Below are 16,121 nucleotides of genomic sequence, written 5' to 3'. Positions count from 1 at the left end.
AAAATAACATAAATATCGAACTCCCAGAGAAATTTCAAAACGAATAGTTCCTAATGAAAAGGCAAAATGAAAAGTGCCACTTCACCAAACAAAAGGAAAAAATCTGTCATATATCTGACTTGGTACCGACATTTTCTATATATAAAAGGGTTGTACAAACTTAATTTTATATGAAAGTTATTAAATAAAAATTCATTTAACCATCTAACCCATGTTATGAACAAAACTGGACAACAGTTATCAAAGGTACCAGGATTATAATTTAGAACGCCTGACGCCCGTTACGTCTAGATAAGATCAGTGATGATCAGATCAAAATAGTTATAAAGCCAAACAAGTAAAAAGTTGAAGAGCATTGAGGACCCGAAATTTCAAAAAGGTATTCAAACACATACCAAGAAATCACACAATGATATAATATAACAATTTATAATTTTATTACAAAATATTTGTTTTACTTACATAGCTGAAAAGGAAGGAGATTTGGTAATATATATATATACATAACGATATACACAGTAGAAACCCTCCATGGTTCATTTATAGTGAAGATAAATATTATAGATTGTTAGCTAGTAGACTATGTTCATACTTAGCCCAGCGGCCTATCTGTATTTTCGTTTACGTTTTACAAGAACGCTTGTCACTTCAAGTCAGTCTTCCTTCCTTTTCTCCTTTTTCTTGAAACGTTTTTTTTTGTGATTTTTCACAGATATTTGGATTTGTTCAACTTTCATGACATAACATGAAAAGGTAATTTATTATGACAAGTTGTCGTAGCGTAAGTTTATATCATTAAAATGATTTCATGTTTTTATCATAGAACGCCTTAGATAAAGTTATTATTTAAACTGCATATCTACTTAATGGGAAATAACTCTAACCAACTTCTAATATATATGAAATCAGAAACTGTTTTAATAAATATATATTAACGAAATAAAAAGTTTTCAAATTGTAATTAAGGTGGTACCTAGCACTACAGGGAGATAACTCTGTAAAATCAGCAGAACGTTTTAATGACGTTGTGTTCATAAGGGAATATTAAGCTTCTCTGACAATGATAAATTAAAAGATGTTTGTTAAACTGCTATATAACCAGTGTGATTTTTCTGATTAAACGGTTGGTTCAAATTTTTTGAAATTCCTATATGTTTGGTCAAAGGTCCAAACATTAAACGAGCCAAATTAATTTTAGTTAAAGTGTTAGGTACCACACTAAGATAATGAAAGAAATTTTTATGTGTTGTTTGATGAAACAACTGTTCTTTCTTCATTAAATAACATATGATTCGTTTTTATAGAAGAATGTCAATTTTATCTTTTCGATCAATGTCATTATACCAAATATTGCAGTCACACACACACACACATTCATACAAGCAAAATAAATACACACATCTTTGAAATACCTTCTGTTATTTATATTATAAGATTTATTCAAAAGTAAATTTAATGCAATCTTTTACAAAAATAAACGAGCATTAGCAATAATCGTTTTCTAGTAAAGGGGGTTTCCCTAGGATAACGGAGAAAACCCATAACACATAATCTGTGGTATTCTGAAGCTTGAACATATGTACCACAACTGGTTGACGAAAACGTACAAGTGATTGTAATAGTAACCTCCCATAACCTAGGTTACCACGTTGTATACAGCTATTAGTAGTTAATGATAAAATGGCACTATATAATCAAATCGTGAAATGGAATATGGTAATGTTTTGGCACAATAATTGATAGTTCCAATTGTAACTAAGCCGAACTTAAGTAGATCTTTTTTTTTCAAACTTTCGTTTCTCTGAAGTTATGTTTAATATCTTGAACTAAAAAAAAAATTATTTCACCATTTAAAAAATATTTTATATTTGAAGACTCAATGACTTTATGTCGTGAATTAAACTCTAGGTAAATATGGTCTTTAGAAAAGGTGGTTGGTAAGTTATTAACATTTGCTTTTTGTATCATGTTTATCGACGTGGGGCGTTTAAGTTTTGCTTCGATAATTTTAATCTTTATTTTTTAAAAGAGTTATCGGGTACTTACATAATTATATCCTGTTTTTTAAATTCTAGTTTCAACGTAGATTTCAGAGTAAGAAACATTTATAAATTCAGATTACTACAGTTATTTCGAATCAGTGGTAAGAAAAAATCATTGACATAGAATTTGTTATTTCATCCACATCAGATTTTTTTCTGTACCTGGAAAGTCTAAGTATCATGTAAGCCCAGAAGAAACATATTTGCCTTTATAGATATGGCACTTTTGAAGATAAAATTTGTTGCCATAGCAATCGCTCATCAATTGTCATATTTTAAGGACAAAAACCTAATGTATAACAGTTACACAGAAAATTGAAGTACAATATGAACAGTCAAACACAATTCGCCGTTTTAGTATCTAAATGACTACGGGTAGTTTCATTGTTAGTACCCCAAATGGAAACAAATCACGCCATTGGTTGAATTTCCATTGTTTAGGACGTTATTAGCCAAACAGTAATATATAATAATATTGTTGAGACAGTGTTTGCATTCTGGTCCTTACATCTAAAACTGCTCCATTACTATCACGTGAGGTATTTTCATTGTTTTCTGACTAGCGTTTTACTGTTTCTGTGGTCTAACCGCGCGTACACATACCCCATCGTCTGTAGCTTATAAGGCTATCTCATTGGGCGTGATTCAAGTACAGGTCACGTGTTAAATGCGCACTTTCAACTTCTGTAGAAATATAGATGTAATTTAAAAATCTTTATTTGAGGCCCATTTTGAAAGTGACTGTACACTGTTCTCTTGGTTTTGTCTCCTTTTCATGAGTTTCACCGTCACAACGATTCGCGCATGCACTTTCAAATGTTAGTGCAACAGCCTCGGCACTGTTCGTTGATTCTTCGGGTGTTTTCGACATTTCGTGTTCGTGATCATGGTCACTATGGTGATGTCTATGTTTATGATGGAATGCCTGTAATGAAAATCTCCTATGTGTTTGTTTTCTGCCTCCTCTTCGTTTAGAAATATGTGGATTGTCTTTTCTCATTGTTCTTGTTTTATATATTTGAAGTTGGGTATACAAACGTTTAAGCTCAGCCTGAAAAAAGAAATATAATCCAAATGAGTAATAAAATTAATGAAAAAAATAATTATCCTCTCAAAGTACCCTAATAAAGAAAATAACAAAAATATCGAACTCCAAGGAAAATTTTAAACGGAAAGTCTCTTATCAAAAACAATAGAAAAAGCATACTGTCTATCTATTATAAATAAACTCATCATAGATCCCAGGATTGAAACTTTGTATTTACGCCAGACACGGGTTTCGTCTACACTAGACTCAGCAGTGTCGCTCGAATGAATAATAAAATTTATAATACGAGGTTGAAGAGTATTGGGGACAAGATATTCCTAAAAGTTTTGCCAATTACAGTTAATTTTACTATCCCTGAGGTAGACGTATTAATTATCAGCTATTTTGTACTTGCTATGAGTAACACGACCTCTGACCTGTTTGTTGCACCTTCTTATTGGAGTCGTTAGTGTTTATTGTAGTTTTTCGTATTAAATGAACTCGTCATAGATACCAGGACTAAAATTTGTATACCGAGACTATAATTTAATACACCAGACCCTCGAATCCAAAAAAGTTAAAAAGGCCAAAAAAGTACGAAGTTGAAGAGCTTTGAGGACCAAAATTCCAAAAGTGATATATGTCTAACATAGTGTTGGTAATTCTAATGCAATTCGTATGTAACTAAGACAAGAATAAAGGACGTGTTATATTTTGATAGGTGAAATGCACAGTTGACCTTTCTGTAATAATGTTATAACAGAATATAGTGACTTAATTAGAATACCAAAATAATGTTAATAGCTTCACACATTAACGACCCAGTTTCCTCCTCTCCGAGTAATAATGTGTTTTACCAATACAGTGTGTCTTTAACTCAACTCACTAGCAGTGGAGGATCCAGATATTTTCATAAAGGGGAGGGGGCACTGACTGCCTAAGAAGGGACCAACTCCAGTCTTGCTTGAACAGTGATTCCCTTTAAATTCAACCAAACAGCCCCACCTTAATCCGCCTCTACTAGCGACATGTGTTTATGGCTTAAATATCTAAATAGAAGAACAATCCGTCTTATGTGTTATTTAACCGATACGGGTCTGTTCCCAACTATGACATACTTAATGAGTGGGGTTTAGCATGTAAATTGATGCATAAATAGTAAACCACGCTCACCCTGTCAAGGCATCTGGTCCTATTTTCTGAAAATATGTGATCCCCTACGTTTTTGTCCGTTACACTTTTCACATTGACTTATGATATTTATACATTGGTAAACTATGATATCATGATTTTGTTCTATCGTTTTACTGAAATATTTGGTTTTTTTTCACCGAATAAATCAACAATTTAAGTAACAATGTAAATCTTAATCTTACTAAAAATGTGAACAGAAAACTAAAAAAAAATTAACATTTAATATAAAATGAATTTAACTAGCACATGAAGCTTCTAGAATACAAGGCAGATAAACATGATATAATAGAAACATTCTTATCTTTATGTTGTGTTCCAAGTAAGACAAAAACAATGAAGCAATAAAACAACAATTGAAAAAGGAAGTCGTGCCAATTTGGCAAAGTTTATACAACACAACCAATTACTAATCAAACACAAAGGATACATTAGTGCAAAGAATAAAACACATAAATTATAGCGTGACTTGTATAATTATGTAAGAATTGCAAACTAGAGTCTCCAAGTGTCTAAAATTCTTGCCTGCTACAATTAAATTTCCGAAACCCCAACCAAAAGCATAGTCGGTGTAATGAGCAACAAATTATTCTTGATCATTAATGTTTTTATATCAAACCGATTTAGAAGTGGTTCAAAGCTTTCCTTCAAAGTATTAAAGCACATTGTTCAGTGTACATATTTTTGCAAGTTTACAATTTGATATTATTTTATAAACAAAAGCAGTCTTCTGTCATTTTGAAATCCATTTAAGCTAGTTTTTGTATGGACGTGAATGCTTTACATAATATTCAGATTCTAAAAATGTTGTGTAACACTATCTATATTTTTTTATTATTACAATTGTTAATTTGTCATTTCAATTGATTGAGGCTTTGCATTGCTATTCCCATATTCTGAAGTTAAATAGTTCAATGGAAAATAGTGATCATCTATTGTTTATGTTTTTACAAAATACAACAGAACTAATACAAGACCTATTGATTGTATAAAGTAAAAAGAAACAAATATTTGCATTACAAATCTTAATAACGAATGTGTTTCAAAAGTCCATATGTAGTTTTTAGCCATCGCATGAGTTTTAACAATGAAATGTTCAATCGGAATGAGACAACACTGGAATCAAATTCATTTAAGTGGGTAAGGCAGTAGAAACAGGTCTTAAATAAAAACAGATTAACATTAAAGTCTTTCTTCGATGCCATTTTTTACTTCAGGTAAACCCGAGAAAGAAAAAGATTTTTATGGACAATGAAGTCGAATTCTAAGGGAAATACAAAAATAACACCAATGATGGCTAAAATGATTAATTGTTATTTTTTCACATTTTCGTTTTTTTTTTATTGTTCTTCAAACTCTGTCGAAATCTTAACTAACCGTGATATTCAAATCGCTAAAGAGATAAATTATAATTTTTCTATATTTTCGTTTGTGTATCTTTGTACTTGAAAACCTCCATTGTTCGTGTTATGTCAAATAACTTTTACCGTTTTCTGTATTTAAGCATGGTTTGTGAAAACATTATATTGGACTTACTCTGATATCTTCTGGGTCCATATCAGCTAGACTTATCTCCCCTACATCGACATCTCCATTTGAGGAAATGCCAACATTTAATTTCAGCGTTTCCGGCGCCATATTGTCTGTAGCCTCAGAGGGAGCCCGATTTCTTATATGGTGGTCCTCGGGTGGGCGATGTGCATATAAAAGCTGTAAACAAGGAATCGGTCGTATGAAAAATAATAACGAGCAATTTAACGGGTGAATAATTATAAAAAAACTGAAATTATGAACCGGTTTTCTTATTTTTCAACTTATAATCATTCAAATCAAATTCAGGATATATCTATAATGAACTTAGTTTAGAATTAACAAACAATAATTCAACATTTTATCAGGAAAACATCGACTCAAAGCCATGATAAAATTCGCTTAGTTAGATCAATTATTTGCCACCCCTTTAATCTCATTTAAAGTTTTAAATTGAGTTCCTTTCGTGCTCAAATTTAAGCTGCATCTGTAGTTTTAGTCTTTTCCCTTTCTATTATTTTTATTGTCCCAAGTGTGTTCTTTTTTCTATTTTACTATTTGTATTACTTGTCTTTTAAACTTACTTTTGGTCCGTAAACGAGAAGTAGGGTAATTGTAACAGTCATCTGACAACGAACAAAATACATAAGAAACAAATAATCTGGATGAAGATTCAACCAATAAACATGCCTGAAAATACAAAAAAAAATATACATAACATGTACAGAGAACACCAAACAATCAATTTGAGAGAAAATTATACACAGGAATATATTTTTTTAAGGAAATACATTTTATTGAAATTAAATACTTAATTTCAATAAATTATAACTGATTTTATGGTCAGGAATGACAAGAGCCATAGCACTTGATCAAAGGTTTCTAAAAACAAAACAAGCCAAGAATATGATAGTTGTTTTCCACTCGTGCTTGTGGTTGATGTGTTTGATTTTGAGTTTTGATCACCCTTTTTTTTTACTTTCTAGTTTGGTACTTTTGTCAGAATATGTATCATTTGTTGATCATGTCGTCTTACATCGAGAATTATGCGGATTTTTTCATATAGAACTGTGTTATGTCTTGAAAGCTATTTTACTATGTTTTAAGTTTTGGCTGCCGAATCCAAGTTATTGTCACATTAACCAAATATGTCTTTTTGGGTTGTTGACCAAATTTTTGTCAATAAAACGGAAATATAAACAGCTGTCATTCAAGTTGAATATTTAGCTATATATTCTTTGATATATACCTGCACCAAGTCAGGAATATGACATTCGTTTTTCATTCGTTTCAACGGTTGATTTGGTCAGGTTTCATAGAATTTACCTTAGAGTTTTTCCTATTGCATTGTCCCTTTTATAGCTGACTATGCGGTATGGGCTTTCCTCATTGTTGAAGGCCGTACGGTGACCTATATCATGGCTATATGGTTGATAATGTCTGTGTCATTTTGGTCTTATGTGGATAGTTATCTCAATCATACCAGATCTTCTTTTTTTATATTAACACAACAATGTTTTGTTTAGCACAAATGTTAAAATAATGAAATTGAAATAAAAGGGGGAAAAGTAACATTTGCTTTAACTTATTGAAACTTTAAATTCATGTACACATCTTGGCGTAATAGTTATTTACGTTTGAGTGATCATATTCATTGTCTCTATATACAAATCAAAGATATCAGGCTTGTGATCAGGCAGATAAGTACTCGTATATTGTATAGTATCCAATTTGTCAGATATAAATATTTTACACGCATGAAAAAAATAGCTATTTCATATTTTACGCTGTAATGATAGCTCTTGAAAACCGTCAATTTCATTCATATTTCATCAATATAAAATCCTGCTTGAATGATGTATTTTGATAGACAAGTGTTTCTTTTCACTTATAAGTAATTATAACTCATATAATAATGTGCCTTTGAACTATATGAAAGTGTTGTCTGATTAATTCTCAGGGCGACGAAAGATCAAGAACATATCCCCAACATTATATGAAAATGCTTTTGTTTTAAGTTTTAAGTCTGCATGACAATACGGTATACTCAATTACACATAATTTATGTAAAAGGGATACACGACTTACTCTTACATAAAGTGTAATACCGTATTCCAGTACATGTTATTCCAAAAACGATGGCTTAGTTTTCATAAATACAGTTTTCTAGATAACTGTTCAGTAAAGTTTTTAGAGTTAGTCATAACACAGCGTTGAGATCGATGCCTCAGAAGATGAAAATTTCCTACATTACATACATAGAATACTATTGCAATTAATGCCTCGCAACATTAACAATCTACCTATATAATTACCTAACTATGTTAAATAATACTGAAACAAGTTAGTTTTGACACAACCTCACACAACTACCTTACACCATAAATTATAAACTGTAATGTTAGTAAATACCGTGTATTATTATACCTTAGTTATATACAGTATAATTGAAAAATAATATATTAGCTAATTTAAGATCACGTGATGAGAATAAATTTGGATATTTTACTCCAAATAGGTAAGGGTCGGTTAATACCATCAACAAATTGGGTTGCCCGGTCAATAACCCTATTATTCTCTGCCGGTGAGGAGGCCAAACGAAATGTCAATATTTGTTTAGTACTAATAAAACAGTTACGACCCTATAAATCGGGCAGTATCTAAAATTATCAGCCCTTCTAAGTTTTGGACATTTTGGATATCCCCTCCTCATAGTGCTGTCATTGTAACAATTGCTGCAATATTTATCTCCTAAGTTAAACTTACCTAAGTACATAAAATACTGTTGAAATAACTGCCTCATAGCATATTGCTGCAGAAATATATGTTCCTTCTGAATAATCAGAAGGGGCTGATCTTATACGATAGCAGAGGTATATACCAAAACATAGAAATAATAATTCAGCTGAAAAGGAAAAAGGAAACAATTAGCCACAAATAAATGGTTGAAAACTTAAAACATATACTAGCTTGACTAGTATCAACATAGATGTCGAAATATTTTACTCAGACATAGCTCTAATTCCATTGCCCTACTTTTGCTATACTTTTTATCCTTTTTCGCATAAAATGTTTTTTATTTTTGGAATTTGGCAAGATTTTTAAATATTTTGGCCTCAAGCATCACTCAAGAGAAATGAATATCAAAATTTGCTTCTGTTGAGGTAATTATAATATTGTTAATGTTGTTGAAACTGCATGTTGCCTTTTCAATCTCTTGATTACTTTTGTTTTTGTGTTGTACTTTCAATAACTTATCTCCTTTAACTACTTTCGTTCCTATTAAACAGGAACCATGTTCAATTTTAAAACATGCATCATGAAAACAAATCAAACAATGTATATATGAATGATATATGTATCCTTCTTACATGTATATACTATGGAATTAAATTCCTTAACGATTTCATTTGTTTATAGATCGCGTAAATAATATAAAATAACATCAGTAATACTTTTCTTTTTATTATTAAATAAGTTAATGATTTTTATGGTTTATTTCCATATTTCTTAATTTCAGACCTAGTGCTTTTTAAAGTTAAATCAGAAATTTCCTTATTTAAAAGGACCAACGAAACATTAATAATCCTTTTACTTCCATTTGAACCCATCTCGCCACATAACACATATAATACAGGACAAAAAACCATACCTTCTTATGTGATATTTTGTGGCATAAATGACTGACACATATTTTAAAAATAAAATATTCAGTTGCTCTCCATACACTTACTACTGACTTCATGAAATTCTCAAGGAAAAAATTATAACATTAGAATAGACACTTACCACTTTCTATAACATATTCCCACCATCCTGATTTACATACTAAATATTTCAAATTGTCTTCAGGAGTAACACCTGTATCTAGAATAGTTTTTCCTTCTCTAATATGATCTAAAGTAACAGTTGTCCACACAGACATATATCCTAAAACTACTATTATAACACAACATAAGTATTTCATTAAATCTTTATCACGAACATGTACTCTGTGCGCTTTCCTTGACTGAAATTCTCCTAATAACCTGAAAATGAAATAATATTTCATGATTTATTGCGTTCGATGAGATTTTTCTGGATTTTAAAGAGACAGTAGGGATGAATGAAGTGTACAGAATTGATAATCATAGGCCAACTCTTTTGAAAATGTTCCGCGGAACTAAGTGTCCAGACTTCTTTATAAATTTAATTAATGTTTTGAGCATATTAACTGCAGACTGTATGTAATGTTAGCTGGAAGAAAAGTCCATATATAAGAAACATATGGAAAACCCAGAAATATTTTTAAAAAATTTCCTTTTGCATTCTAGCTTTTGAGCATAAACAAGCTTCTGTCCAAGTTTGGTAGAAATCCAGGATTGTTCAAGAACGTTATTAAAAATTCTAAAAAGTTTAACCCCAAAGTGAATGTAATGTTAACCCTCAGAAAAAGTAAGTCCATTTATAAGTAAAATAAGAAAAGAAAAAACGTTTTGTTTACAAAATTTAGCTATTTTTTATATTAACCAATATGACTTATTTCGACTAATTCTAAATTATCCGAAGAGTGTAATAACAATGAATTCTTTAATCGGATTTACGTTAAAAATGTTAAATGTTTTTTTTCACATATCTGATCAACTACATCATGTACATGAAATATCATCACTACTTTAATCAAAATTTTGTTTTTAAATAGAAAACATTATATCATTATTATATATTTCAGCCTGTTTGGTATGATGACCATCTGAACTGGACAATGAGAAATTTGGCATATGAAACACAGCAATACAGAAACTGAATTTTATTCTTGCATTGCATTGAAAAAGCCCCAAAAAAAGTACAAATAAAATTAAACATGTATAACAGTATACGATTTAGTCAATACCACGACAGAAAAGTACAAAAATATGTAGGACAAAAACACCAGCAATCAGCCAATCAAAATCCATAATCAAGTGATGATATATACCCTTATCAGGAGTAACTATATTAGAATAGCATAGTATGATATGAATGTAATTTATTAACGACATCCTGTTCGGTGTGAGCCAAGGCTCCGTGTTGAAGGCCGTACATTGACCTATAATGGTTTACTTTTATAAATTTTTATTTGGATGGAGAGTTGTCTCATTGGCACTCACACCACATCTTCCTATACTTGAGGGCGATTCCTTTTCCTTTACATAATTCACAAAGATAGAGGAATTACAATAATCGTTTAACTTGTTTATCTATTTTCAAATAGGGTGACACTTTGCGTTTCTATCGTTTTTCTTCATATTGATATAAACAAAGTTGCTATGATATATTTGTCATAGTACGATAAGTTTTATTTGTGTTATGTAAAACTAAAAAACCACAAAAATACTGAACTCCGAGGTAAATTCAAAAAGGAATGTCCCAAATCAAATAGCAAATTCAAAAGTTCAAACACATCAAACGAATGGATAAAAACTGTCATATTCCTGACTTTGTACAGGCATTTTCTTATATTTTGAGCACATTTGCTGGTTTGCCTCACCTTTAAACTTTAAATATCAATGTTTGCTGATGTGATAATAGGTTAATTTTGCATAAAAACTGTTTCTGTTGTTTTTCTTCATAATGATATAAACAAGGTACTCATTTGTCATATTAAGAGTATTTACTCTTCTTGTTAATTTGTTTAGTACTTCTCAGCTTGAGCTTACCTATAAACTTTTAATATTAATGCACCATATACCACAGCAAATCCTAACTCCCGAAACCATGGTAACACTAAACATATGGTCGTTGTAGGCTCAAAATATTGTATGATAACCTAGGAAATAGACAGAACAAACAATATTAATATAGATGATTAAATTGAAATGTCATCGAAAGTATCATATGGTTTTTTTTTCGAAATGTATAGACATAATTGTTGATAATTTCTGTAATTTCAATGTTACATTGCTTGAACTTTTAAATTGTGTGCACTTATAAAACACCACAACTATAATGTCAGAATGGAATATCAATTAATTCGATTCCCTCAGGTTTTGTTTGTTTCCACTAGTTTTGTATATTCTAATTGGATTTTATGGTTTTAATATCGTAATCTACTATTGTAATAATGCAAATGGAACATTTTGTTAGTTTTGCACTTTCGTTACATATAGGGATGTATGCAACCTATGTTAAACTGGGAATGGAAATGGGAAATGTGTCAAAGAGACAACAAGCCAACTTAAGAGAAGATAACAGCCGAATGCATTTAAGAACTTTTACATTTATAAGAGAAACAAGACTTAACTTTTACAAGCATTTGTAATAGAAACAAGACTTAACTTTTACACACATTTGTAATAGAAACAAGACTTAACTTTTACAAGCATTTTTAATAGAAACAAGACTGAACTTTTACAAGTATTAATAAGAGCAACAAAACTAAACTCTTACAAGTATTTATAAATGAAACAACACTTACCTTTTAAAAGTATTTATAATAGAAACAAGACTTAACTTTTACCAGCAGTTATACTAGAAACAAGACTTAACTTTTACAAGTATTTATAATAGAAACAAAACTACACTTTTACAAGCATTTAAAATAGAAACCAGACTTAATTTTACAAGTATTAATAATAGAAACAAAACTAAACTTTTACAACTTACTATACTAGAAATAAGACTTAACTTTTACAGCATTTGCAATTTAACAAGACTTAACGCATTTATAATAGAAACAAGGCTTAACGCATTTATAATAGAAACAAAACTAAACTTTTACAAGCATTTTTAATAGAAAAAAACGTAACTTTTACAAGCATTTGTAATAGAAACAAGACTTAACGCATTTGTAATAGAAATAAAACTAAACTTTTACAAGTATTTATAGTAGAAACAAGACTAAAGTTTTACAAGTATTTATAATAGAAGCACGACTTAACTTTTACAAGTATTTATAATAGAAACAAGACTTAACTTTTACAAGCATTTGTAATAAAACTACTACTGCTGTTTCAGTTAAGAGTAAAAGTCCCAAAACACCACTATTCTATAACTTAAACTGTTCAACTAAATAAAGCAGTAAAGATAAAAATTTGTAAGGGTTCTGCGGAACCCAGTGTCTCGCCTACTTTTGCTGTAAATCGCAGGCTCAACAAATATGAGGAAAAAACTCAATAAAAATATTCCTTTTGATACAATCTTCTGATTGTTAGAAGCTTCTGTAAAAGTTTGGTTAAAATCCAGGACTTTTTATGAATCTAATAAATGTTTTAAAAACAACTGCAGACTGTACATGTATGAATGCTTTACTGGAAGAAAATGTAAGTCCATTTTAAGTAAAATACGAAAAAAAATGGATTTATTTTTTAACAAAATTTACTTCTGGATACTATTTTATGATCATTATCAAGCATCTGTCCAAGTTTGGTACAAACCCATGATAGTTTAAGAAAGTTATTAACATTTTAAAAACTTTAACCACAGAGTGAATGAAATCTTTCCCCGTAGAAAAACTATGTCCATTTAAAAGTAAAATACAGAAAAAATGGAATTTTATTTTTACAAAATTTACTTCTGGATACTATCTTATGATCATAAACTAGCTTCTGTCCAAGTTTGGTAAAAACCCAGGATAGTTTAAGAAAGTTATTAAAATTTTAAAGACTTTAACCACAGAGTGAATGTAATGTTTCTCCGCAGAAAAACTAAGTCCATTTAAAAGTAAAATACAGAAAAAATGGAATTTTATTTTTACAAAATTTACTTCTGGATACTATCTGATGATCATAAACTAGCTTCTGTCCAAGTTTGGTAAAAACCCAGGATAGTTCAAGAAAGTTATTAAAATTTTAAAGACTTTAACCACAGAGTGAATGTAATGTTTCCCCGCAGAAAAACTAAGTCCATTTAAAAGTAAAACATGGAAAAAATTGATTTATTTTTTAACAAAATTTACTTCTGGATACTATCTTATGATCATAAACAAGCTTCTGTCCAAGTTTGGTAGAAATCCAGTATAGTTTAAAAAAGTTATTAAAATTTCAAAAACTTTAACCACAGAGTGAATATTTGTGTACACCGCCGACGACGACGACGACGACGGAATGTAGGATCGCTTAGTCTCGCTTTTTCGACTAAATTCGAAGGCTCGACAAAAATGTGAAGTCAACGCAAGCTTCTGAATGGGCATTATCATGCAGGGAATAATTTTACTACTAAAAATGAATTAATCAGTTTAGTATTTGCCGAGTGCATATAATTATACACAGGAGGAGAAGAATTTCAATAAAGATTTATTGTTGTGTCGTTGTTCTCCTCTTATATGTAATGCGTTTCCCTCAGTTTTAGTTTAATACCACGATTTTGTTTTTGTCCATGGATTTATGAGTTTTGAACAGCGGTATAGTACTGTTGTCTTTATTTAAGAGCATGATCATGTTATATTTTGAAAACCTTATCATTAATTAAAACTTCAACATGTTTAATAACATTGAGACATCGAACTAAAACTAGTTTTCAATATCAAAATTAAATACCTGTAAAATACAGTAATTCACCAAGCAAGTGTGGCTAGTATGGGTTTCAATTTTTTTTGTATGATAAATAGGGAATTCGTCTGTGACACACATGCAGATGATGCTCCTGCTTGCATTTATCGTTATAAAAAGACATGGCTGAAGAACGCTATAAAGGTAACAGTAGTATACCGGTGTTCAAATGTCATAAATCGATTAAGAAAAAACAAATTTGGTTTACAAACTAAAAAACGATTAAAACACATCAACTATAAGTGGACAGATGGAACAACAGGAGCACTATAATACATCAAAAACAAACGCCAACATACATAGAAACGAAATATTTGATAACAACTGCCATATTCCTCACTTGGTACGGTACATTTTAAGAAAATTAAGTAACGCCAACAAAACTTCGAACTTAATCTGAGTTTTGTGGAAATAAGAATTGAGTAAAAGTTTCATACTGTTTGGATGAGGTCACTCCGGTAAAAACCTCTGGATCCGCCAATGGTCAATGATACGTTTACTAAGATGGCTTTAATAACCAAAAATTATTCAGACGCTATACATTGCCGTTGAAAAAGAATTGGAATTTGAACATGCTTGTTATGACTGGCATCAAATGACAAGTGAAAAGACCAAATGAGAGGGATGTGGTATGCTAGCCATAAGACCACAGGACAAAGATAAGAGCAATTAAAAATCAACGTTGAGCTTACAAAAGTTAGCAAAGAAGGATACCGTGTGTCAAACTGCTAGATAATTAAAACTGTAACAGCAACTGCCTGGTGTATCATTGGCGGATCCAGGGGGAGGGTTCCAGGGGTTTGAACCCCCTTATTTTGACGATCAATGCATTTGAATGGGGACATATAGTTTTTTTTTGTCCTGGGTTGGGAACCCCCCTTTTTCAAATGACTAGATCCGTTCCTGTGTAGACAACAATAAAGGAATAACATAAATTGTAGCTAGAAACCAATGTCAACCATTTAAATAACAGGGTCCTACATTGCTTCAGGCGCTTAAGGAATTTTACATGGTTACATATTTTTTTGAGTTATAATAAGATTTTAATCTATTTTTATGAACATAGTTTTTTCTATACCATAATAGCATTACGATACGTATTGACTGTATTGAAATGAATGTTTAAGTACAACTTTCATAATCAACTAATTTGAATAATTTGACATTGAAGAAAATTGAACGGTTCAATCATTTTATGAAATTGTTTCTAGGTTTCTGAGTGATTCTCTGAGTGGAATTATCTAAACCCGTTGTACTATACATGTTAACATTTTCAACAGACTTCGTAACAAGAACAAACGTATGCAAAACTGTATTCGTTCATCAACCCATATATTCCTCACCACTTTCAGACATTTTTTTTTAATTGGGTCAAGCAATTATTGGCCGTTTCAGAATCTAAAGGACTGTGGGTAATTTCATTGTTAGTACCCCAAAATGAAAATAACGTTATTATGTCATTTGTGGAATTTCTATTGCTTATGACGTTTTTAACCAATCACGACGTTTTGGTGTACACTTTTGAAAATATTACCCAGAATGCATTAGATTCTGAAAAGGCGAATTGAAATTTTGTTTAAGACTTGATATCCACTATATCTTTCACAGTTTAATTAGGAATCTTTTTTACTGGACATAAAACTTCTTTAAAACCTCCCCTCCCCTTTCTCAATCTTATACAATGAACAAGATTTATGTTTCACCATCTAAAAGTTAATTTATAACAGTAAAAGCAAACATTCATAAAAGGAACCAAAAAAAAGGCAATTAATCTACCTCTTGACCCTTGTAACATGTGACCAATACAATTCGTATTGGAAATTC

At 30.6% G+C, this 16,121-nt stretch overlaps 1 protein-coding gene across 1 annotated transcript in view; it reads right to left on the bottom strand.

Annotated features, from left to right (window-relative positions):
* Positions 1-410: 410 nt before the first annotated feature.
* The window catches only part of LOC134699725 (metabotropic glycine receptor-like), a 39,103-nt gene continuing 23,392 nt past the window's right edge, over positions 411-16,121 (bottom strand). The window contains exons 5-10 of the mRNA XM_063561154.1: positions 11,469-11,578; positions 9,580-9,818; positions 8,557-8,695; positions 6,375-6,480; positions 5,797-5,970; positions 411-3,093 (exon numbers count right to left, since the gene is read on the bottom strand). Coding sequence (XP_063417224.1) covers positions 2,758-3,093; positions 5,797-5,970; positions 6,375-6,480; positions 8,557-8,695; positions 9,580-9,818; positions 11,469-11,578 — 1,104 coding nt within the window. The 3' untranslated portion in view covers positions 411-2,757. The remainder of the gene's footprint in view (positions 3,094-5,796; positions 5,971-6,374; positions 6,481-8,556; positions 8,696-9,579; positions 9,819-11,468; positions 11,579-16,121) is intronic.

The sequence above is a fragment of the Mytilus trossulus genome, unplaced genomic scaffold, assembly GCF_036588685.1.
Source record: "Mytilus trossulus isolate FHL-02 unplaced genomic scaffold, PNRI_Mtr1.1.1.hap1 h1tg000085l___fragment_1__unscaffolded, whole genome shotgun sequence".
In the NCBI taxonomy this organism is placed as follows: Eukaryota; Metazoa; Mollusca; class Bivalvia; order Mytilida; family Mytilidae; genus Mytilus; species Mytilus trossulus.
Note: the sequence above shows the minus strand (reverse complement) of the source record. Positions and strands in the feature narration are given on the sequence as shown.